General features: G+C 39.8%; 1 protein-coding gene across 1 annotated transcript in view; it reads right to left on the minus strand.

Moving 5' to 3' along the window:
- LOC149210713 (uncharacterized) overlaps positions 1–25,088 on the minus strand; it is a 294,028-nt gene that overhangs the window by 139,709 nt on the left and 129,231 nt on the right. Inside the window, 2 exon segments of the mRNA XM_089396762.1 lie at positions 2,680–2,862; positions 4,350–4,456. Coding sequence (XP_089252888.1) covers positions 2,680–2,862; positions 4,350–4,456 — 290 coding nt within the window.

Consider the following 25,088-nt stretch of genomic DNA (forward strand, 5'->3'; position numbering starts at 1 on the left):
CAGCTTCTCCTCAAAATACATCTTTCGTTGCTCGGAAGAACCTTCATACAGTGTAGCTAGTGCCTCCCACATCTGTCAGGCAGTATCTTTGTCAACTATGTGAGATACCACATGATCTTGAACCCTGTCGAGAATAAACCTCTTAGCTCTCGCCAACTCCTTGTACTTCTTAAGCATATCTGCATTGGTGGATACAACTACCACACTGTCGATATAAGTCTTGAGATCATGCTCATCTAGAAGGGAGGAAATTCTAGACTTCCAGATCACGTAGTTCGAGGCTCCATCCAACTGATCTTGATCTCTCAACCCAGCTGATGCCATCTCTCTAAAAAAAGTCGAATTCCTCCTCTTATCTACGCAGCTGCTGCCCAACTATTCGCACTCCCTTCTAGAGTGATAAATCCTGCACAAAACTATTGCTGCTCTTCTAGGAAAATTCAAACTTCTTGGCTAGAAGTCCCCCGAGGAAAGAATTCCCTCAATGTGCGCTCTTCCTTCTTCCTGATGCTATTTGCACTAGCAAACTGCTGCAAAATATGTCCCAGCTGAAAATCTTCTCTGCAAGGAAACTGCTACTACTCCCTCTGCCTCTGGTACTCTTCGATCTAGAAAATTTTATTCTCTGTCGACTCACTCAGAGAAGTAAAATTCCCATGAAAAAACTGACCCTTCTAGCCAAGGAAATAGCTACCCCTGAGGGTTTCGATTTGTTGCCTACGCAGAAATTCGAACTGCATCCTTCCTTTTGTGTTAAGCTCTCCAACTTACGATTTGTGCTCTGATACCATGTGAATAATCGGTGACCTAATTCCTACTGCAGCAAACTGATGATATTTCTTCTATTTGTTATATTACTTTAAACAAATTACTTGTAGTTTTCTATAACAAATATCGAAATGCATACATTGCAGCCTTCACAAAATAAATATTGCAAAAACTACTGCACAGGAGAGAAATAAACACCCACACAATTACACTGTTTTTTTTGGACCAATGTCCCTCGAAAAACCCAACTTGGGAAAATTGTTGCAGCAATTGAGGGTTTTATTATTACGCGGTACTAGTAGTAATCTAAGTACAAATCGTTAGATGCCCAAACTAGCAATCTGATACAAAGAATAAACTGGCAAAGACGTAGTGAGAAAAATCTCACACTGTAACTGGCGATCTGAATCTGATCCAGGCTCTGGATGGCTAGCCCCACGCTGCCTATGCGCAGTCTTTGTGCCAACCTACGCAAATCTACGTCACAGCCTCTAGGAACTGAATCACCTCTTCCTCTGATCTTCTGCTAACTGGAACTTTGACCCTCTGGCCCTCCGGTCTCACACACTAGCTTCTGGCACTAGATCTCGACTACTCCCAGCAAAATTACAGACTCCCTTTAAAGCTCTACGCTGCCTCTTTGAACTTCTCGTTGCCTTCTCTGCCTTGCACTCTCCAAAATTGGAAAACTTCTCTTCGGTCTACTATCCTTGCCCCTCACTGCAAGAAGATTACTCTATCTCTCTCCGACAACTCAGTGCTACTACTCTTGAGAAATTCGATCTCTAGATCTCAATATCTCGGTGTGTTCTCCAAGTGCCCCATCAAGCTCCTTCTTATAGTCTCTCGTTGGAGCACCAACGGCCAAGAATAAAACATAATCGATGGCTAAGATTAACTGGGAGTTGATCCTCGTCTTCTTCTAGAAGATTTGCACCAAATTTAATTAATACCCTTTAATTAATCACATTTCCTAAGTTTAGACTTAGGAATACATTAAAAATGATTAATCATTTTAATTAAACCATCTCTAGGTGGAATTTTCCCAAATGATTTATGGGTATTGGAGAACGCATGTGTCTTAGCCTCTCTGCAAAATCACAAGGCTAGAGCACAACCGATGCTACAAAAATCAACAAGTCATATACCAAGGTCAGTACCATGCCTAGGGTACTATCATCAAAGGAATGGCATCCCTGTCAATAAGGTCACTATTGTGATCAATAAAATCTCGTCATAGTAATACTATCACAATATCACCCAAAAATGGAAATGTTGACCGAAACGTCAGCCGAAACATTTTATTGATAGTATTATATGTATATGTATATGTATATGTATATGTATATGTATAGATATATATATATATATATATATAAGTGAATAACACATTATCTTTAAGAAAAAATGGAATAAGACCCATAGATGACAATTTAAAAGGAAAAACAAGTCTATATTAACTCTAATAGATGATTACATGATGGTCGAGTTTCAGCCAAGTTTCATTTTGGGTACAGGTACGGCCCGAAACGCCAAGTTCTTTGAAGTTTCATGCAACATAGATTAGAAATGAGAAGGGCAGCATACAATTTCCATCTCCTCTAAGAGACTAAGAGGGGTTTCTTGCAATGAAAGAAATAATAACAGGACTTCCAGAATTGGGGGTGAGATGTGACATCACGGAAGACGACGTGATGAAGTTGTTTGTGGTACCTCAATAAATGTTTTATCATCTCTAGCAAAGTTACTACTAGAAATATAATAGTACGGTTCAACACTTACCATAGGATTCAAAAAAAATCGATTCATATCATTATGCACATGGGAGATAAATTAACCTATCATAATGTATAATGCTAAGAACAAAAAACACAAGAATCTAACTATCAATGCTATTCAAAAAGAGAATACCGTGACACTTATTGGTAGAGATAGAGTAAGTAGATCTATCCAACAAAAGGCGAAGGGCTTGCTCTGCTCTCGAATGAAATTTTGATGCTGGACCCTTCAGAATGTGCCACAGTAAAGCACTACAGCCTGTTGTTTTCTCCTCTGAAGGCTCCATGACAATTTCTCCCATTATTTTTCGTATACCTGCTCATTTAGATAGACAATATCAGATATAAAAAAAATATGGCTTATCAAGAAACGATTGTAATACTAATAAACATCGAAAAGACTCATACGAATAACTAACAAATATATTTATATAATATTCGGAAACATCGAAAATACTCATACAAATAACTAGCCAGAATATGCATATTGAAAACGAATTAGTAATACACAGGCATTACCTCAAAAGATTGGACAAGACAAGCCAAATATCAAAGACTAATATACTGACTGTAATGATAACAAACAAATACTGGCAAACTCAACCCAGTCACAAAATTGTCCCTATATCTTACAACTTCTGGACTGATTAACTTAACAGCAAAACTTCAATCATTACTATTCTACAAGGATAGTCCACATGTCTATACTAACAACTTTTGAGATTATTGGCAAAAGAACTCTTTGGATGTTTATATTTCATTAATATATTAAAAACACTTCTCTTCTGCACGCAATACTCATGCAGTATGCATATAAATCTAAGTTGCAGTAAAGGCCTAGTTTGGCCACATCCCAGTTCCCACAATGCCTGGAAACACTGAAACGGGTAAAAAATGCCTTGGAAACGCCACTCTGTACCATACACCATTTCCAAATTTGGAAATGTCATACGGTGCAGCCGATAGTGTTTCCCAGGCATTTCGGCCATTTCCACTGATGTCTTGGGCACTTTTTCAGAAGTTTCTGAGCCTACCTAGGTGCCTGAGAGGTAGGAATGACTCATTGGAAAACATCTCCCTGTTCATGCAAATGACCTTTCAAGTCAAATTAGAGACAGGAAATTGAGATTTAATAAGTTTGTCACCTTGAATGTAAAAAGATTTAACATTACCATTAATTGTTTCAGGATGTTTGAGAGTGGTTAAAGTCTCACTGGACTTTATATGGAGAAAGTAAAATTTCATATTCCATTCAGAATTCAGCAAACTTGACAATTTTCAGGATCAGCAAGACTCAATTGGATTCTATCATGTATGAGGGTACGGGATTGGGGATTGGCATTAGCCAATACCACGAGGCTATGAGATTTTGCATTATGCAATTATCTAAGAGAGCAAATACAGACACATGTCTCCTAAAAAGTCATTTATGTGTATCATTCTTAATTTCTAGCTTATTTTATTGCAACATAATGTGTTATTTAAAAAACTAATATCCATATTTTTTGCATTTTTATATACTACGCTTCCCCCATGCACCTTGTTTTTGTTGGCTGGAGGGGAGGATGGTGCACTTTTCAGGTGTTCCTGTCTCAGAAACTTGTACATGTTTTCATGTTTTATGCGACTTAAATATAAGCTAATGTTCCAGACTAAATTGCACTTTATCTATACTTGAACACAGTACCAAACAGTCAACATTGCTAACAAAATACCCACTTCAGCAAAGAAAGCACTCTGTTTGAATCATGATTCATCCTAAAGGATAACCAGATTAATATAGCAAATTATCAAACAACATACCTTTTATAAGCTGCTTAACAGATGCATTTCGGAGCAAAAATGACACAGCCTCAGCCATAAACTCTTGCACATATTCTCGATGGTAGTACCGCAGCTGCTTTGTTATCCTTTAGATTGGGTGAAAACAAAGTTCAAATCAGTGCCAATAGCAGGACAAGATCAAGCATTTGACAGATTTTGATGCAAAATCTTACGCCTATTCTAGCATTCAAAAGTAACTGTAATGTTGTAGATAGCCAAAGAAAACCGAATATCCTAGTGCATTTCAGCTGAGAAAGGCTCAACAGACAAACAAACAGAAACTTGCATTCAGAAAAAACATAAACTCAAATTATCTGCTGTATGATTAATCCTCTGCACATGAAAAACCAAATAGAATGTGTTTCTAAATAGGTTGAAGTTAGAATAAGTTGCCATCATGTCAGCGAATATATTGCCAAGCGTCCAGAAACAAACTTATCAGCAACATGGGAAAACTTTAAAAAGAATACAAAATAGTCATTATTTTCCGCTGTTTAAACATCTAAAGCAACCCCCCCCCCCCCGCCTACACATCTGTTTCATGAACAAAGGTAACAATCACCAACCCATTTGTTCTCCATCCGCTAATTTCCATCTTTAAAATGACAGAAAAATCCCCCAAAATGATCTTCTGCATCAACCAATACTATCCATCATCTCATGATATTTTGCCGATATATCACAAGATTTTCTAAATATCATGATATATTCAAAATTTCAAAACTATTAGGATATACTAAACTGATAATATTGCCACATTCGAAATCTTCCAGTATCAGTTATACTAAATATCGTGAAATATTCAAAATTTGAAAACAATAACAATACATTGAGATGATAAAATCACCACCTTCAAATCTTACAATATCAGCAAAATATTATTGCAATATTTGCAACATCAATTCAATCCCTTGTCATAACCTGCTCATATCCTAAGTCACATGACATTTGGACCCCAAGAGACAGATACAACTATCCAACCTAGGACATGTCAACCCCTGAAATGTGGCATGGGAACAAGTTATATATATATATAGTCAATGTTAATAGAATAGGACACGCGCCAGAAAATTGTCTGGTCTAAACAATTCTGGGGCCAGTATCATCCAGTTCAGGATTTCAACTGGATATGGCGAATTCTGAAAGATGTACTATAGTGACTAGGGACCACTAAAAGTCAAATTAAAAATAATAATTAATTAGTAAAAGTAAAACCATGTAACCTAACCAGAGAGCCGTGTTACCACACAATCTAGCAGGCCCTAAGAAAGGAAACCCTATGGGACAAGGATGCTAGACCAAGTGATAACCCACAGTCAATGTCCCCTGCTCTTTACAGACTTTCACTGATGGGAGGAGTCCCGGTGGGAAGAGAATCACTTGCAGGTAGATCAATGATTAGGTGTGATGTGATTCCAAAATGCCCATTCAAAGCAGAGACACAACAATGTCTCAATGCTTCAAAGCAGCTAAAACGCTCTCCAAGAAAGGCCTTGAGACAAGGAGTTCAAGACTTAGGGTTTTGAGATATGCAATGATAATAGGTATTCCTAAGATCAAGACTCTAGCTGATGAGGTAGGACCTTTCAAAGAAGCTCTATGAAATGTTTTAATAACTCTAAGAGGCTCTTTGCTCCTTTTGAGAGACCCAGGAAATACTTGCGCTCGACCTAGGGTTTTATGAGTAATCATGAAAAGAACTTCCAAGGTACTCACTAGATCAAGGCAAGGGAGGAGAAAGGGCTTCTTATGATTTATTCCAATGAATACTAAGTTCATACAACCCTCAAAGAAGTCCCAAGGTGAGAGAGAAAGACCTAGGTTTTCCCTCTTGGAGTAACACCTAGGGCAAGAGATTTTTATGGATGAATCTTGAGTGGATGCCCACCAATGTTATCAGAACCGAACCGGTCATCAAACTAGAAAACCTTGTGGACCGGGAACTGGTCGGAACTGGATAAACAAAGAATGAACCAAAAAAAAAAAAAAGTTTACCAAAAACACATAAAACATTCATATTTAAAAGAAAAAAACAAATATATTCATGTGCATCCATATGAATCCAAACCGTTTATACACAAATATGCAGAAGTTCTCATTTATATAGCAAGTAATAGTGCATATAACCAAAATAGCACTCACTGCAAAACATCGTTGAACCAAAAATGATACAAAAATCAAGAAGCAACCTCTAAAAGGCCTTTATAGTCCAAAATAACATGATAGATCATAGTATTATACTACAGCCTACAATACTACAAGGTACAGCTACATCAAATCAATAATCAAATCATCAATCATCATCAGAATCATCATTTGATTCCTGATCATCCTTCTCATCCTCATTTGAAGAATAAGTAGCATCCAAGTGTGCAATAGGATTATGGCTTGACTCCCATAGCCCTAAAGCTGCTACTGGTGCTTCTAATTTATTTGCCTCTGCATCCTGTGGAGGTGGGTCCAAGTCCAACCAAGAAAGGTCTTCATTGTCAAATGTTGGTGCTTGACTCTCCACAGCCCATTCTAATGTTGGATCAAAGTCACCCAAGGCAATGTTGATTGATTCAGGGGTTTTATTCAGGGGTTGGATGCGCCTCAACCTAAGGTTGTAATGAACAAAAACCATGTCATTCAACTGCTTTTGCTCCAAACGGTTCCTCTTCTTAGTGTGTATACACTCAAACACATTCCAATTCCGCTTTAGGGCAAGCCTAGAGTAGCGTTAGAAACAAGTTCATACAACCCTCAAAGAAGTCCCAAGGTGAGAGAGAAAGACCTAGGTTTTCCCTCTTGGAGTAACACCTAGGGCAAGAGATTTTACGAATGAAACTTGAGTGGATGCCCACCAATTTTATCAGAACCGAACCGATCATCAAACTGGAAAACCTTGTGGACTGGGAACCAGTCGGAACAGGATCGGAACCCAAAAGATAAAACAAAAAAAACGGTTTACCAAAAACACATAAAATATTCATATGTTAAAGAAAAACAGATATATTCATGTGCATCCATATGAATCCAAACCATTAATAGACAAATATGCAGAAGTTATCAATTATCTAGCAAGTAATAGTGCATATAACCAAAATAGCACTTAGTGCAAAACATCGTTGAACCAAAAATGATACAAACATCAAGAAGCAGGCTCTAAAAGCCTTGATGGTCCAAAATAACATGATAGATCATATTATTATACTACAACCTACAATACTACAAGCTGCAGCTACATCAAATCAATAATCAAATCATCAATCATCATCAGAATCATCATCTGATTCCTGATCATCCTTCTCATCCTCATTTGAAGAATAAGTAGCATCCAAGTGTGTAATGGGATTATGGCTCGACTCCCTAGCCCTGAAGCTACCACTGGTGCTTCTGATATATCTTCCTTTGCATCCTATGGAGGTGGGTCCAATTCCAACCAAGAAAGTTCTTCATTGTCAAATCTTGGTGCTTGACTCTCCACAATCCATTCTCATGTTGGATCAAAGTCACCCAAGACAATGTTGCATGATTCAGGGGTTTTATTCAGCGATTGGTTGCGCCTCAACCTAAGGTTGTACTGAACAAAAACCATGTCATTCAACCGCTTTTGCTCCAAACAGTTCCTCTTCTTAGTGTGTGTACGCTCAAACACACTCCAATTCCGCTTTAGGGCGAGGCAAGAGTAGCGTTAGAAACTAGGAAAAATAATAAAAATAAAATAAATAAAAAATGTTTTTTTATGCAAAAGCCGCATATCTGCGAGCCTTGTGGACTGGAGGAACTGTTCTCCGAACCGGCCTTTTCCAGTTCGGAGGGCCGATTCGGACTCGTTTTGCCCCCAAACCAGTCGGACTGGTTGGCTTTGCCAGAACTAGTTCAGTTCCGATAACATTGATGCCCACCAAACTTGGAGCATAGGTAGCCTAAACCCAAAGCTTGATGTTTGGGCCCTCAAATTACTGAAAAATAACATCCCTAAAATTTTGTTTCAAGCCTTAAATTTCAGCCCTACCTTTAGGGGACCGAATTTTAGGAGGAGAAAATATGGAGAAAAATGAATTTGATCACCAAAATCCTTGGACTAGTGCCCAATCCATAAAACGTCTTCCAAGGAGGCTCAAAATCAATGCCCTAGGTACCAACTTCAAACATTTACCCTCTTCAAGACATAATGGAGTTTCATGAAGAATCAAAGGCATTCATTGACTAGGAACATTCATTACATGCCTTGCATTGGATAATATATGCAATACTCTACTAGAAAAGCTTTCCAAACTTTATTTTCAACAATTAGGGCATAAATTTGCATATTCTAGAGCAGCAATTCCATACATTAAATGTTTTCAAAGAAAAATTTCATCAACATTGCGTACTTACATGCAAGATATCCATCCATCATTCAAGAAGAAGCTCCAAAGAAGAAATGTGAATCATCTTCCACACATCAAAACGCATCAAAAGAGTCTCCAATAGCTCTAAATAAAAAGTGAGTTATTTTCAACAGAAAGAATCCAAGTGATGATGATGATTTCTCACAATTGAGGGTGAGTTCTATTTATATGATCCTCACTTAGTCGAATTAGCCTAATTAGCCCCCAAAACATTAAAATAATGGGCAAAAAACAAGCATGGATCACAAGCCGACCAAGTAGCTTCCACAAATTATAAATTAACCATCCAAATGCTAGCCGAAATTGATGATATCATGAAGATGTATGGTCGATACAAGGCCACGTGGATTCCTCATTGTTTATTTTTGGGTACCATGGGACGTGCTCTAGCTCCGAAATTTTGTGATGGGGCTAGAACACATGAGAACTCCAAGACCCAAAAATCGTTTGGAGAAATACCACCCTGATTGTATTTTATTAAAATAATTAATATTTTTAATGGGGTTCCTAAGTCTAAACTTAGGAAAATTAAAATATTAATGGGTATTAATGAAAATATGGGTGAGAAGCTTCTAAGAGACGAGGATCAAGTCTAAGTTAATCTTAGTTGTTGATTAGAGATTAGATCACGGACGTTGATATCTCAACAGGAAAAACATAAAGGAAGACTTGAGAGTCATTTGGAGACACACCGCGCAAATACTAAGTAACCCTCGATTCTCAAGGAGTAAGAGTTCGATTTCAGAGGGAGAGTTACAAGGTAAAGGAAGGGGAGGGTATCAGCATCCCGTCGGAGACTGAGGAGGAGGGGATGCAGTGCATCAGAGGGACAGCGCACAGGGAAAGCTCAGAGAGGCAGCGCAGCAAGGGACGTAGACCTCACGCAATCCTCATGCAGAGATGATGCAAAGGTTACGCAGTGGAGGCTGGAGGGTCTCTTGGGCGTCAGAATTTCTCCAAAGGGTGGAGGAAAATTATCTCAAGTGTTTTCTCAAAGGTTTCTCTATGTTCTACAAATCATTCCTTGTAAAGAGATTATGCTAAAGAATAATAAATAAATCCTCACCCTCTGCACCGGTTTTCCCACATTGGGATTTTCCGAGGACTATTGTCCAAAAATAACTGTGTCAATGTGATTGATTCTTGTGCTTGTATTTCATTGTTCTTTTCTCTATGCTATTATGTGACGACTGCAGTAGAATTTACTTTGATGTTTACTGAAGGGTTTTGTAAATAACTTGTCATGGAAAATAAGTAGGAGAAATAAATCAGTTACTGCAGTAGAATTTTGTGTTAAGAATTTTCACATGGTAAAAGCACAGAGATCGGGCAACGGGATTAGAGAATCTGCATGAGTCGTGAACATGATGCTGGAGCAACAACACAAAAGGACTCACGCAATTCTCCCGAGAAAGAGGAAAGCACAAAGAATATAATGGATCGCGACAATTTTGTGTTAGCTTCCAGACTGGAAGAAGAGGTCGCTTTCTTTGCAAGTTTTGCTTCCACTAAGGTTTTGTATATTGATAGTGGCACTTTTGCACACATGACGGGAATATGAGAGTGTTTCTCGAGCTATCAAGAAGAATAGATGAACTTCCAGATCACCATGGGAAATAAGTCAAAATGTACCCCCTTAGGAAGAGGTACTATAGTTTTTCAAACAGAGGCAAGGGATCGACTTCGAGCTACCAATGTGCTGCCTAAGTAACCGGATTCGTTCTATAGGCCACACGAATCTGAATCCATCGTGTCCGACACGATTCTCTCAAAATTCGTGTCCAAAAAACATGACACGTCATGTCCTTTTTTGACACGTCGAATCCCCCTGCGTGTCACGATTTTGGAAATCGTGTCCTGTTTTCCTGTGTCCTATTTATTTTGTGGAAAATGGAATGATGTCCCACTATAAGATAAATGTCAAGGTAGAGGGAATAGCAAACAAACTACCAAAGGAAACTACTAGTTGGTCCAAAATAACGTGTTTGTTCAATGTTCCAAAGGTGTTTCAACACTGTGCTGAAGATAGAAGCTTCATTCCCGTTCCTTTTATAGAAGATATATAATCATATTTAACTTGAGGCCTGGGGTTTCTGGAAACTATATAAATTTCTTCATAAGCACAATTGCCCTCAAAATACATATATGTAAAATAGTGATGCCTAGATCTTTTGAAATGTAATATAATTCATTTGACTGCTCAGTGCTTGCAATGTTGTTGGTTGTCTCTTTTGGGAACTACCTCTCATTTATATGTGAACAGCTAAAGAATGAACCGACAATTCTACAATTGTTTGAGTAGACAAAGAATGGATGCATTGACCCAAAAAAACATGATCATATGACCTTAATTGGGTACATTATATGTAGTGATCTAGCTGCACTTTGTCTGCAGAAGATACACAGTAATTGGACATTTTCGTTTTGGGTGATACAAATTTCTATTTGCCATTGGCATTGCACTAGCACTACCTATGTAACACATTTTGATTTGATGACTTAATGAGAAAACTACAATTGTCAATGTGTTTATCTTACTATCTTGTAGTTGTAAGTTGTCTTTCAGTTATGAATTATGAAACATGATTTATGTGACCAGTACCACTGACATGTATTTGAATTTTGTATGTACTATGCATGCTATAGATGAAGATCTATGTTTGAAATCAATAAATTTGTATCATTAATTAAAATTTGTGTAAGAAATATCTAATTTTTAATATATATATATATATATATATATGAATCCTACGTGTCTTGTTCTGGGGGGTCAATGTGTCCGAATCCGACACCACGAATCCCGAATCCTACGAATCTCGAATCCCCATGTCAGGTGACTTAGTGTGCTGCATGTGCCTGGATTGGGGATGAACTTACTCTCTCTATCTCAGTTATAGAACAAGGGCTATGATGTTTACTTCGTTGGGAAGAAAGTATATGTCAAACATCCGAGTTGGAAGAAGGCCTAAATTGGAGTCAGAAGTAATAAACTGTAGAAGTTACAGCTAGAATCTCCAATGGCAATGATAGGCAGCAGTGGTGAAAAAGATTTGAATGAACTATGGCACAAAAGGATGGGCACTTACACCCTGGGGCTCCAAGAATTCTCAGAAGAACCGTCACATGAGTTCCATAATTAAGTACCAAACGACACGATGTATGCAAACTCCCAGATCCTATTGACATGCAAGACCAACTTGATCCTTTCCTTCCATGGATTGTAGTCAGACATCCCTTCCAACATGTCCTCATACTTAAGACCAACCTACAACTTCGACATTGTAGTGAGCCCTTCACCTACAATGTGACCACCTCCCTCTTAAGTTGTACTTCGTTGTGCATACTCTGATTTACTATCCCTCAAGGTAGCTCAGACATGCTTTGATACCATGTTGAATTTCCACGATCCTGGTGTTTAAGATAGAATCTTATGTTGATTTGGGGTAGCATCAGATGTGCTATAGCCACGAAAATTGATGGAGAGACTAAGGCAAACGAGATCTCCAATACCTAGAAAGGGTTTGCACAGATTCTAAACAGTTTGGGAGATATTAAAATAATTAATATTTTTAATGGAGTCCCTAAGTTTAGAATATTAATGTGTATTAATAAAAAACTATGTTAGAATGGTCCAAAAGTCATGGATCAAGCCAAGTCTAATATTAGTCGTTGATTAGGGACTTAATCTCAGCCGTTGATTTGTCAACAAGAAAGTATAAGAGGAGGCTTGAGGGTCACTTGGAGAACATACTAAGGGAGACCAGTCAGTTCAATTTTTGGAGCAGGGTTAGCTAAGAAATTGAATCAATGGTCTGGTGAGCAATCAGGAGGCAGCAAGTACGGAGCAGAGAGGCGAGATCAGCCACTAGAGATCAACGCTAAGGTAGGAGAGGCAGACGCAAAAGCAGCAAAAGATTGCGCAGTCACTTGCTAGGCCTGCGTAAGTGACGCAGACAGGCCCAGGGTTGACGCAGAGGTCAGTCAGGCTGACACTGGGATTGGGAGAAGCACTAGAGAATTATTTCTCTCTGTGGGTAAGCCAGTTTGGCACCCTATTGTACAAAAGAATTGTTGAATAATAAAATCCTCCCTTGCTGCACCGATTTTCCCACATTGGGTTTTTCCGGGGACTGTTGTCCAAAATATCTGGGTCAATGTGTTAATGCTTGTGCATATGTTTGTTTTTGTATTACAGTGTCATATCTACAACAGTATTTATTTTAATGTTTATTAAATAAATTTCATAAATAACTTTTTGTGGAATAAGTAGGAAAAATAAATCAGTTGTTGCAGTGACGGAATTTTCACATGGTATCAGAGCAAGTAATCAGAGACAGAAAGAGAAAATCAGTAATGGGTCGAGAGCACAATGCAGAGGCATCCACGTCAGGGGACTCACACAGATTTTCAGAAGATTGCACAAGAGAAAGAGATTTTGATTTCCCTATGTTGGCTTCCAGGCTAGAAGAAGAAGGGTGTGTATGACTAGTGCTGCATCATCAGAAGTATGGTATAGAGACAGTGGAGCTTCGTGGCATATGACGGGAATCAAGGAGTATTTCTCAGAACATCAAGAAGAGAAGATGAACTTTCAGATCACCATGGGGAACAAGGGAAAGTGTACTCTAGTAGGGAAAAGCACCATAGTTTTCCAAACAGAATCGAGAGAACGGTTCTGTGCTACAAATGTATTGCATGTACCAGGATTCGGGATAAACTTATTTTCCGTGTTGCAACTACAAGGCAAGGGCTATGATGTCTACTTCATCAAAGAGAAGGTATACGTCAAAAACTCGAGCTGGAAAATGAAAGTGTAGATCGGGATCAAAAGTAATCGGTTGCATATTGCAACTAGAATCACCAATGTCACTAATAGGCAATCATGGAGACAAGGACTTGAACGAACTATGGCACAAAAGAATGGATCACTTGCACCATGGAGCTCTGAGAATTCTCAAGAGCACTGTAACAGGAGTTTCGGATCTGAGTACGGAACGAGATGATGTATGCAAGGGATGTGTTCTAGGAAAGTATGCCAAGGCAGCATTTCCTAGGAACAAACACAGGGCCAAGAGTGTACTAGGATTGATACACTTTGATATCTGCAGACCTATGTCCGTCAAAGATCTCAGTGGTGCCGAGTATTTCCTTGCCTTCATTAATGACCACTCAAGGAAAACTTGGATTTATTTTCTAAAAACCAAGAATGAGGTTGTTTGCCGATTCAAGGAGTTCAAGGCTCTAGTGGAGAATCTAGTTGGGAAGAAAATAAAAGTTTTGCGCTCAGATAATGGTGGAGAATATGTCGATAAGGACTTCACTGATTTTTGCGCTAAGCAGGGCATCAGAAGAGAGTGGACAGCTCCATATAATCCAAAGTAGAGTGCGATAGCAAAAATGTATGATCAAGACATGCCAAAATTCCTGTGGGCAGAAGCATGCAACACAGCAGTCTATGTTGAGAACAGGACTCCTCATCGGGCAGTGGGCAAGATTACTCTAGAGAAAGTCCTCACAGGGAAGACACTTGAAGTTAGTCATTTCAGGATATCTGGGAGTCTAGCATATTGTCGCATACTCGAAGAAAAGAGGAAGAAGCTAGATCAGACTGCGGAAAAGGGATATCTGGTAGGATATAGCGAGAACGCTAAGGCATACAGAATCTATCTTCCAGGAAATAGGAAGGTAGTAGTAAGACGAGACGTAAAGTTCATGGAGGACAGGGCTTTTAGAAAATCTCGCAAGATGCCTTCCAAGGAGCAGTCGAAAGAGGAGCCATTGGTTAAGCCTCTTCAACCAAAAGAAGTAAAGAATTATTCCTCAGGACAGGAAGATTCTCAGGATGAGGAGGAGGAGCGAACAGAAGCACCTGCTAGCAGAGGAAGAACTAGCAGGGAACTTCGCGAGATTCTGCGAGATGCAAAGGACTTCATCAGTGCGCCAAGAAACAATAAGAGGGAGCGAAAACAGCCAAATAGATATCAGGCATTAGTAGCTCAGGATGGAGAGTCTACTAGTTTTAAGGAGGCAGCTCAACATTAGGTTTAGCTAGATGCGATGGTAGAGGAATACAACTCCATAATGGTAAATGATGTCTGGGAGGTGGTGCCAAGACCTCAAGACAAATTAGTGGTAGGTTCAAGATGGATCTACAAGATCAAATACGTTGTAAAAGGCAGTGTTGAGAAATACAAGGCCAAGTTTGTGGCTAAGGGGTATGCTCAAAAGGAAGGGATTGACTATGAGAAGACCTTCACCCCGATAGCCGGGTATACATCCTATTAGGACCATGATATCTCTTGCAGTCCAGATGGGATGGGAGATCGATCAGATGGATGTCAAAACGGCATTTCTAAACGTGGTAATAGAAGAGGAGGTATACATTGAACAACCAGAGGGCTTTGAAACTCATGAGAAGAAGTCTAACGTATGCAGATTGAAGAAAACCTTGTCTGGGCTGACACAAACACTGAGAGCAATGTACAGTCAAATAGATGGCTACTTGCCAAAGATGGGGTTTGTCAAGAGTGACGCAGATCCGAATCTCTACTCTCTGGTTGTACAGAACAAGTTGCTAATCTTAGTATTGTATGTGGATGATCTCCTTCTGACAGGATCATCCAGACTCATTGGGGACTGCTAGAAGAATCTCGCCACAGAATTCGATATGAAGGATTTGGGACGAATGAACTACTTCTTAGGGTTGGAAGTTTCGTTGCAAAAGGGAGAAATCTTCCTTGGGCAAGGGAGGTATGCTACAGAAATCCTGAAAAGATTCAAATTGGAGGACTGTAGACCTATGGCTACGAGAATGATCACCAACTAGAAGAAGATTGATGCATCAGAGGACAAGGATGTCGATCCCACCCTATACAGGCAGCTCATAGGGTCCCTGATGTATTTTGTCAATACCAGGCCAAACATTTGCTACTCTGTCAACACGCTCAGTCAGTTCATGGTGGAATCAAATAGGATGCACTGGGCAGCAGCCAAACATGTTCTCAAGTATTTGTAGGGATCAGTGGATTATGGACTCTTGTACACCAGGGGTAACGGTATCAGAATGAGTGGATTTACTGGTGTATATTGGGTAGGAAGTTCAGTGGATCGGAAAAGTACCTCTAGGTATTGTTTCAACATTGGAACAGGAACGACCTCCTGGTGCAGTAGGAAACAGAATTACGTGGCTCTAAGCTCATCTGAGGCAGAATATATGGCGGCAAGCACAGCTTCGTGTGAGGCCATATGGCTTAGAAAACTGCTTGTGAACCTATTCAGAAGGAATATGGAGGTGACCAAGATCATCTATGATAATCAGAGTTGCATCAAGCTCTTTGAGAATCCTGTGTTTCATGATAGGTCGAAGCATATTGATATCCGGTGTCACTTTGTCAGGGACTGTGTCCAACGAGAAGCTGAATAGTTATGCTACACTCCTACAGGAGAGCAGGTGGCAGACATCCTCACCAAGGCCCTTGGAAGGACAAAATATGACTACTTCATGGAAAAGATGGGGATGGTAAAGAACTTGTTTCAGTAGCAGAAATGGGAGTGATAATTGCAATGATGCAGAGGGAGTTGCAGTGCGGATCCAGTGTTGGGAGAAAGAACCAACAATAGCGTGGATGCAGAGGGAGTTGTCGTACAGATGCAACAGTGGCAGTAGCAAAGCCATGGGCAGCGGTACAAGATGCAGCAGTGCAGAGGATGTTGGGCAAGGAGCCTTAGCATCAGCACAGGGACCGATGCTGGATGATCAGGGTGATACTCAATGAGGAGTATTAATAGTGCACAGTCCTCACTAAGAGGGAGTGTTGATTTGGGGTAGCATCAGTTGTGCTCTAGCCACGAAAATTGGTGGAGAGGCTAAGGCACATGAAATCTCCAATACCCAAGGAGTGTTGATTTGGGCAGATTCTAAACAGTTTGGAGATATTAAAATAATTAATATTTTTAATGGAGTCCCTAAGTCTAATCTTAGGGAAAATAAAGTCCCTAAGTCTAAACTTAGGGAAAATAAAATATTAATGTGTATTAATATAAAACTATGATAGAATGGTCCAAAAGTCATGGATCAAGCCAGATTTAATCTTAGTTGTTGATTAGCGACTTAATCTCGATCGTTGATTTGTCAACGAGAAAATTATAAGAGAAGGCTTGAGGGTCACTTGGAGAACATACTGAGGGAGACCAGTCAGTTCAATTTCTAGAGGGGGTTAGCTGAGACCAGTGTTGTTAAAATCGCGATAAAATCGCGATTTTATCGTAAAAGCGCGATTTTTTCATTTAGCCGATTCAAATCGCGATTTTTATGTATAAAAATCGCCACTTTTTTTTATAACGATTTTTATCGAAAAAATCGCGATTTTTTGAAAAAATCGGAAAAAAGCGGGAAAAAATCGTTAAAATCGGGAAAAAATCGTTAACATCGGGAAAAAATCGTTAAAATCGGGAAAAAATCGGAAAAAAGCGGGAAAAAATCGTTTGGCACAAAAATATTCATTTTTTTTCAATTTTTTTCAATTTTTTTAAAAAAATGAATATTTTTGTGCCAAACGATTTTTTCCCGCTTTTTTCCGATTTTTTCCCGATTTTAACGATTTTTTCCGCTTTTTTCCCGGCACCGATTAAATCCCGATCGCGATGTGTGCAACACTGGCTGAGACATTGAACCAATGGTCTGGTGAGCACTCAAGAGGCAGCAAGTACGTAGCAGAAAGGCGGGATTAGCCACTAGAGATCAGTGCTAAGGCAGGAAACGCAGACGCACAGGCAGCTGAAGACTGCGCAATCACTTGCTGGGCCTGCGTGAGTGACATAGAGAGGCCCAGGGCTAACGCAAAGGGTTTGAAAGCCACGCAAAGGTCAATCGAGCTAAAGTTGGGATTGGGAGAAGCACTGGAGAATTATTTCTCTCTGTGGGTAAGCCAATTTGACACCCTATTGTACAGAAGAATTATTGAATAATAAAATCCTCCCTTGTTGCACAGGTTTTCCCACATTGGGTTTTTCCGGGGACTATTGTCCAAAATATCTGTGTCAATGTGTTAATGCTTGTGCATATGTTTGTTTCTGTATTAGGGTGTGATATCTGGAGTAGTATTTATTTTAATGTTTATTTAAGTAATTTCATAAATAACTTATTGTGGAATAGGTAGGAAAAATAAATCAGTTGTTGCATTGATAGAGAGGGTTTGATTATTAAGCAAGTATAATCTGAGTCCATCCAACTTGTCCTAATCCCTCAATCCATTGACTACCATCTATGTTCAACAAATATAGGACTGGTTCTCTTCTCCCTCTACTACTGCTAATCTAGCAAGACTCGGATTTGGATTTTTTGGCGCTAGAAATCCTCCAAGGAACAAGCTCCTCTAAACTCCCTCTGAGTCCTGACTTCCTTCATGGAAATCCTCTGGCCAAATGTCAAATCACTCCTCTCCAATCCTCTTTTGTTGTTGCAACCCGGATCTAGATTTCTTTGGCTAGAAATATGTCAAGGCAGTGACTCCCTCTACCTCGGCTTTGTCTCCACAGACATTGTTCTGCACCAACAGCAACAGTGTCCCACCAGCTCCACTAATCGAATCTGCATTGCTTCTCCATCCCCGACAACTCACTGAACTGAGCCTCTCAGGCTCTACACTGGCGCAGAGAGCTGACATAGTCACTGCATGAGCTCTTCTCGGGTACTGTGTCACCCTCTATAGGCTCGAAAGTGCCTGCGTGAGCCTTTGCGTCACTCCTGCAGTTGCTCCTCTGCCTCTGAAACAGCGTTGTCACTCGGGAAAGCTACTTCTCTACAACAAATTCTCTGGATCTCCTGGTTGGTGTCTTTAGTCTCCTATGATTTACAATCCTCTGACACCATGTGAAAATTTATGAATCTATACATCATAAATCCTACTGCAATCATGGGTTTATCATCTCTTACTTGTTTTTACATTCAACAAGTTATTTAATTATTAAAATAGCAATGAAACACTATTGCAAACTACACATACATACAAATCATGAACTGAAAGTAAAACGAGACAAATAAACAAGGGACACCGTTATTTTTGGACAAACGTCACCGGAGAAACACAATGCGGGAAAACCAGTGCATCATATAGAGGGTTTGATTATTAGCAAGCAGAATCTAAGTACAACAGGTTGCCTCTCACACTAGCTAACCTTTCACAGAAATATCGGCAGCAAGAAATGCATACGAGGGTTTAGCTCGTTCTCTAATTCACAATTGATCCACTGAATGGTTGACTCCAACGAGCACTACAAAAATCCCAACACAATCTGCTTTGTGTAGGCCAGCGTCTTGCCTCTAGGAGACTACGTCACTTCTCTGTTGGATCGATTTTCTCTCAAAAGCTTCGACTTCAGCCCTCCTGACTCAAAACATCGAACTCCTAGCAAAATCTCGAACTCCCCACGATTATCTCGCACTGCCACTACAAGAACCCTCTTCACCTGCGTCAGCCCCTTCCTGGGCTGTGTAGGCCTCTGTGTTGCCTCTCTGATGTTAGTGTTGCCTCTCTGCCTAGTACTCGTTGGCTCGAAACTCCCTTTCGATCCCACTTTCTACTACTGCCCCTCACTGCAACAGATCACTTGTTCGATTTTCTCAGCAAACCGCGCCCCAGAAAAATCAAACTAACTAATCTCTCAAGTGTATCTCCAACTGATCCTCAAGCCTCCTCTTATACTTTTCCTGTTGATGAATCAACGGTCGAGATTAAGTCCCTAATCAACGGCAAGGATTAAATTAGACCTTATCCTCGTCACTTGGAAGTTTCTCACCCATATTCTTGTTAATACCCATTAATATTTTTATTTTCCTAAGTTTAGACTTCCAAACAATTTATGGGTCTTGGAGATCTCATGTGTTCTAGCCCCTCCACAAAATTTTGTAGTTAGAGCACATTCGATGCTACCCAAAATCAATAGGCACATGTGGCTCAATTGAAAAAAGCAGTGTTGCGGGGGAGCGCCCCCCCCCCCTCGCACCCGCTCCCGATCCGCGCTCCGGGCGAGAGTGACTCGGGAGCGGGTCGGGAGCGCGCTCCCTAAAAAAAATTCGCTCCCTGCCTTTTCGGGAGCGTTTTGGCTTTTTTGCATTTTTTTTTTGTAGTAATGTTCGAAATGCAATTTTTTTTGAAAGAAACAAATAGTTTTTGAGTGGGGCAACTTAATGATCAAGTCTAGGCCCTAGTATTGATATGTTATTCATGGTAATGTTAAATTCTTAAAGTAAAAGTGACATTTTCTTTAATTTTCATTTTCATCCTTTTACTTAAATTTTTAACATTACCATGAAATGACTCAGGATGTTTGAGAGTGGTTTCGTCCTCATTGGATTTCATATGGAGAAAGTAGAATTTTAGATTTCATTCAAAATCCAGCAGACTTATCAGTTTTTCAGGATTTCAGGATTGGGGGTGTTAGTGTCAGTCTTTCCAGCCTTCCTCCAGTGATCAAATGTGCTCTTACATAGTGATTTTGAAGTGTCAAGGTCAAATTTTGTCATTTCAGTGAGTCTTCAAGCAAAATTTGGTCACTAGGCATTAGGTCTAGGGTTTGCCCAAATGTCAGTCTATGTCACTATTCAGCTGAGTCTATCATCATTCATAGGGTTGTCATTATCATGTCAGTGTCTAATGGGTCATTTGATACCTTGTTCATGCTTCCGTTGCGCCCAGGCAAGGTCATTTCCCTCTCCTAGGGTTTTGGAGGCGATTTCTCTTGGGCGGCCAAATCACCGGCAAAACTTGTTTCCTGATGTTCATACACCTTCCCCTATCCTTAAAGTACCTTATCAAACACTTCCCATCCCTTAGATCTGCCAAATTCCTCATTTTTGCACAAACCCTAGTTTCTAGCTACAACCTGGCAATTTTCTAGGTTTGACCTGTGTTTTGCCCTTTTCGACCCCTTCTCCTCACTCAATCTCTGAGATTCCACTTTCCCCTGCTTCCTAACATCCCTCCCTACTCCCCAAAATTTTCCCAAGAATTTAGAAGCCCTCTATCCCCTTCATTTCGCTCCATTTCGACAAAATCCCTTGTTTCACACATCGGGACAAGTTTCACTCAAATGATGTTTCAGAGCAATCAAAGATGAATTTTGGAAAACTGAGAGAGGTTATTGTCCAAAACATGCCAAGGAAGAAACACCTCCTTCACTTTTTGCACAGGTGTCATGGTTTGAGAGAAATGTCAAGAATACTATTGCCTCAGGAGAATCAAAGGCACCTCTGAAGTGACTTTGGTTCGCCAAATGACTTGCTTGATGGGTAAAATGATAACTAGACACAAAGAGCTTTCCAATGAGCTATCATGAGCTCAATTTGGGGTTGAGGAAGGTATTCAAAAGTTGACTGCAACAGCACTCTTCCTTGAAGCAGCCTCATTGGGCACTTTTTGACCAGTCTTGGGAGATTTGATTTTTGACAGGTCAATCAACTCCAAATTGAAAAATTCCACTTGAGTTGGAAAGTAGACTCAAATACCTTTCCAACGAGCTATCCTGCGCCTGATTCCGACACCGGGAAGGCCCTCAAACAAGGCTGTGAATGTGCGAGACCACTCAGGAGGTGCGCGACCACTCAGAGGCTCTCCTGCAGTGTTAAATTACAACGTGCGCGACCACTCAGGAGGTGCGCGACCACTCAGGCTGTAAGTGCCAAAATCACCTCCAACTCACTCAAAATCTCCTTCAAACTTGCAAATTGGGTTGAGGTGGGCTCTCTACAAATTGTTTTGTTGGTTGATGGTGATTGTGGATCCTCATGCTTGTGATTATACCTCCAAGAATGCAAGGAAAGAAGACATTGGTAGCTGCTTGTTCATGTAGGCATAATGCTAGGGTTTGATGTTTTTTCAAGGTGTTGATTCCCATCTATTCCCTCCATTGTTTCCCATTAAATTCACAATTGTTATGATATGTTTCTATCTTATCTCATTTGCAAAGAATATTAAATTTCCCATCCCCAGTACCTAAACCCTATCCCTCCCTCACATACATTCCCTAAACCCTAATGCCCTCCATCTAATCTACCCAAAACCCTAACAATGGACAATAAACTATCTTGAGCAGCGCAACAAGCAACTTGAGGATGAGAAAGAGTTGGATGAGATGTGGAGGATTCGAAGTGACCGAGTCATCAACCGTAGGAGGCCCGGTGACTTGCTGCCCAAGGAGAGGGAATCCATGCTTATCCGTGTGAATGCACACTTGCAGAGGCTGTTAGAGAAGGCAAACGAGGACAAGAGGCTGCTACAGAACATGAAAAATCATTATTGGGCAAGAATGCATGATTGCAAGGCAAAGATGAAGATACTCCAAAGGAAGTTGTCTGAGGCCCACAAGAGGAAGAAGAAGACCAACCCGCTCCGTATCTTGGCTGAGGCCTCTCTTACTCACCATGATACTCATTAGCCTCCTTCTAGCAGCAAACCCAAGAAATTTTGAGAGTTTTGGAGCATTTTGGAAATTTTTTGGAAATTTACAGGTTTTTGCCTGTGGAGTGGTCTCACCCCCCGCGCGACCACTCGGGAGGACTGCTCAGAATCACAAAAAGTTGACATTTTTGGAAAGGGCATACAAAAACTAGAATTACCTATACTTGGGGTCAACTTGATTTTGAGATTTGGGCCTCCAAAAGCTCAAAATACATCAAAATTATGACTTTCTGCCCACTTTTTGACTTGCAGAAAGTGACCTTGGGAGAATTGACTTTTGAGGGGTCAAATCAACTCCAAATCCAGAAATTCCACTTGGGATGGAAAGTAGACACACAGAGCTTTCCAATGAGCCATCTTGCACTTGATTTGGACAACTGGAACCCACTCAAAAAGTGCTGCAAAGGGGCGCGACCACTCGAGCAGGGGGCGCGACCACTCGAGCTAAAATTGCAGTTTTGACTTTTCAGGCCTGCAAACTCTGTTTTTTACCTTGGTTGATCATTTGTACTTGTAAATGATGGATGTATGGATAATTTTCATGGCACATTGATAGATTTAATCTCTCTTAACCCTTCTAGAAGCTTCCTTGATGTAAATAGTGAATATTTAATGCATGGATGAGTTAGCTAAGTTTTAGAGGCAAGTTGTTTTGACTGCCTATTATCTAGTGCTAAGTTTAGAATTAGTTCAAACTGCTCCTAGGAAGCAGAGCTCGACCCCTAGAGGTGGGGAAAGGAGTTAGATGGTCTATATTATGCCTTCTCTTGCTCATTTTCATGGTTGGACTCTTGAGGGAGAAGCTCTATTGTATATTTTACTTGTATCTCTGCAATTTGAGGAAAAGGAAGGCCAGGGTTTTGCAGACATCATTGTGGATTCTTGTGGATTCTTGTGGATTATTGTGTTGATAGTGTGTTTCCTACTTGTCATTGTAAGTGTGTTTATGTGTTCCATCTCTTATTCTATTGCTGCTAATTAAACAAAAGAAGTGATAAAGTTTGAATTCATGCATGCCATGCTCAGCTTTCAAATTTGTTTAATGTTTATGTTTTCCACTGTCTAAAGAGGATTCAAAGTCATTGTTTGCCCTCTTTAGCTTCTCTTCTTTCCTCCTTGATCATCCATCTCAGCTAAAGGCATCAGCACAAACTCCTACCTTGCCCCAAAGACCCACCTGCAAAAACTGAGCTCAATCCCCACACCCTGAATTGCACTCCCTCCAATTGCCACCAAAAACTTTAAATCAACCCCCCTTATCAGTTTACTAGCCTAATATCAGTGTTCCTAATTGGGTCAGCTCATCCTATTGAAAGATCTACCGAGTTTGACCGGAGAGAGCCTTCTCATACCCCGTAGGGCTAGCTACGAGGTGAAATGGTTTGATGTAGCCTTGAAGGTTTACCTTCCTCAGCCTAGGGTGAAATCTCAAGCGCTAACAAGGGGATTGCAATGTTTCCATTGAATTTTGTCATGTATTAGGGTATGGAACTCATATTTAATCAAGAGTAGCAATCCCTCTATGTACCTTGATGTTAGTGACATTGGTTGTCGAACTCCTCTATCATGACCCTTCTAAAAATGTACGCATCACTCAAACAAAATCTTGACTTGACATGCGATGCTTTTTCTATCTTATGTTAATGCTTAGAGGGTGATATTAATGACAAAGATCCCTATACAGATACAAAGGTAATGACAAAGATACCTCTGGATATTAATGCTTGGAGGGTGATATTAATGACAAAGATCCTGATTTTGCAACAAGACTAAAAAATTAGACATTTCTCGTGGTGGCAAGAGGCCCAAGCATAAGAAATAGATAATAGATTTACTTCTCTTTTCTAGTTTCTAGTAGCTTTTATAACTATTGACTCTTTCATATTTATTATGATATTTTTTTAAACAATATATTGTAGAAATTTCTGTTTTCCCACCCCGGTTTTCAGTTTCTCCTTATTTCTCCCATGTAGTTAAATGCCCATTCCCATAACCATACATTTAACAGACTGAAAAAAATAAATATTGCTGAAAAAACACAAATTCTGGAAATTTTTCAGAATGCTGGAAATTGCAGAATTAAAAATCAGCAATCAAAAACAGCGATTAAAACACATTAAAACACTGATATTTTTGGTCAACTTGACCCTGGAAAAACCCCTACAACTCTTGGGGAAAACCAGTTTGAGAGCTCTTCTTTATTTCTGAAAATTGCCTTTTTACAGTGAGAATTATTCAACAAAAAATCAGCAAGCAAATTTACAACTTATCTCCTTTCCCGTGCCTCACAGCAATCTGGAAATTACGGCAAACAGGACAGCAATAAATGTTGTACGGCCTCCGTTTTGTGTGCAGAAAAATCGGTAAACTGCTCATCGATTTTTGTGCAAAAATCTGCCTTTCACTATGTGCTGAATCAGATGTACAAATCTGCTCAACTGCTGCCTTGGAATGTGTGCCAAGCTGCTGTCTCCTTCTCCTCCCTGCTCAGAAATCTCTCTTGCTCTCTTGCTCTCCTTCTCCCAATCTGCTCATGAAAGAATTAATGACATTTTCCTCCTTTTCCTCCTTTAATATAACTCCAAGTGACTTTTGGGTGATCCAAGTGACTTTTGGGTGATCTCTAAATCCAATGGCTGAAATAGATTTAGATCAATGGCTGAGATTAAATGCTCATTTAAATCTCACTTTCTATTTTTTTAATTCTCCCCACTTTAATAAAGACCCACTTAGTCATTTATTTCCAAAGTCACTTTTCCTTTCTAATTTTTCATTGACTTTATAAAAGTCACTTTAAAATTAGACTTAATAACTTTATCACTTAAAGTCGCTTTTAAATTAGATTTAACTTTGTAAAATTATAAAGTCACTTTAGGAGAAAA

This window comes from Pinus tabuliformis, chromosome 1_2 (assembly GCF_031772625.1).
Source record: "Pinus tabuliformis cultivar Carrire ecotype Pingquan chromosome 1_2, CPIR1, whole genome shotgun sequence".
Lineage (NCBI taxonomy): Eukaryota > Viridiplantae > Streptophyta > Pinopsida > Pinales > Pinaceae > Pinus > Pinus tabuliformis.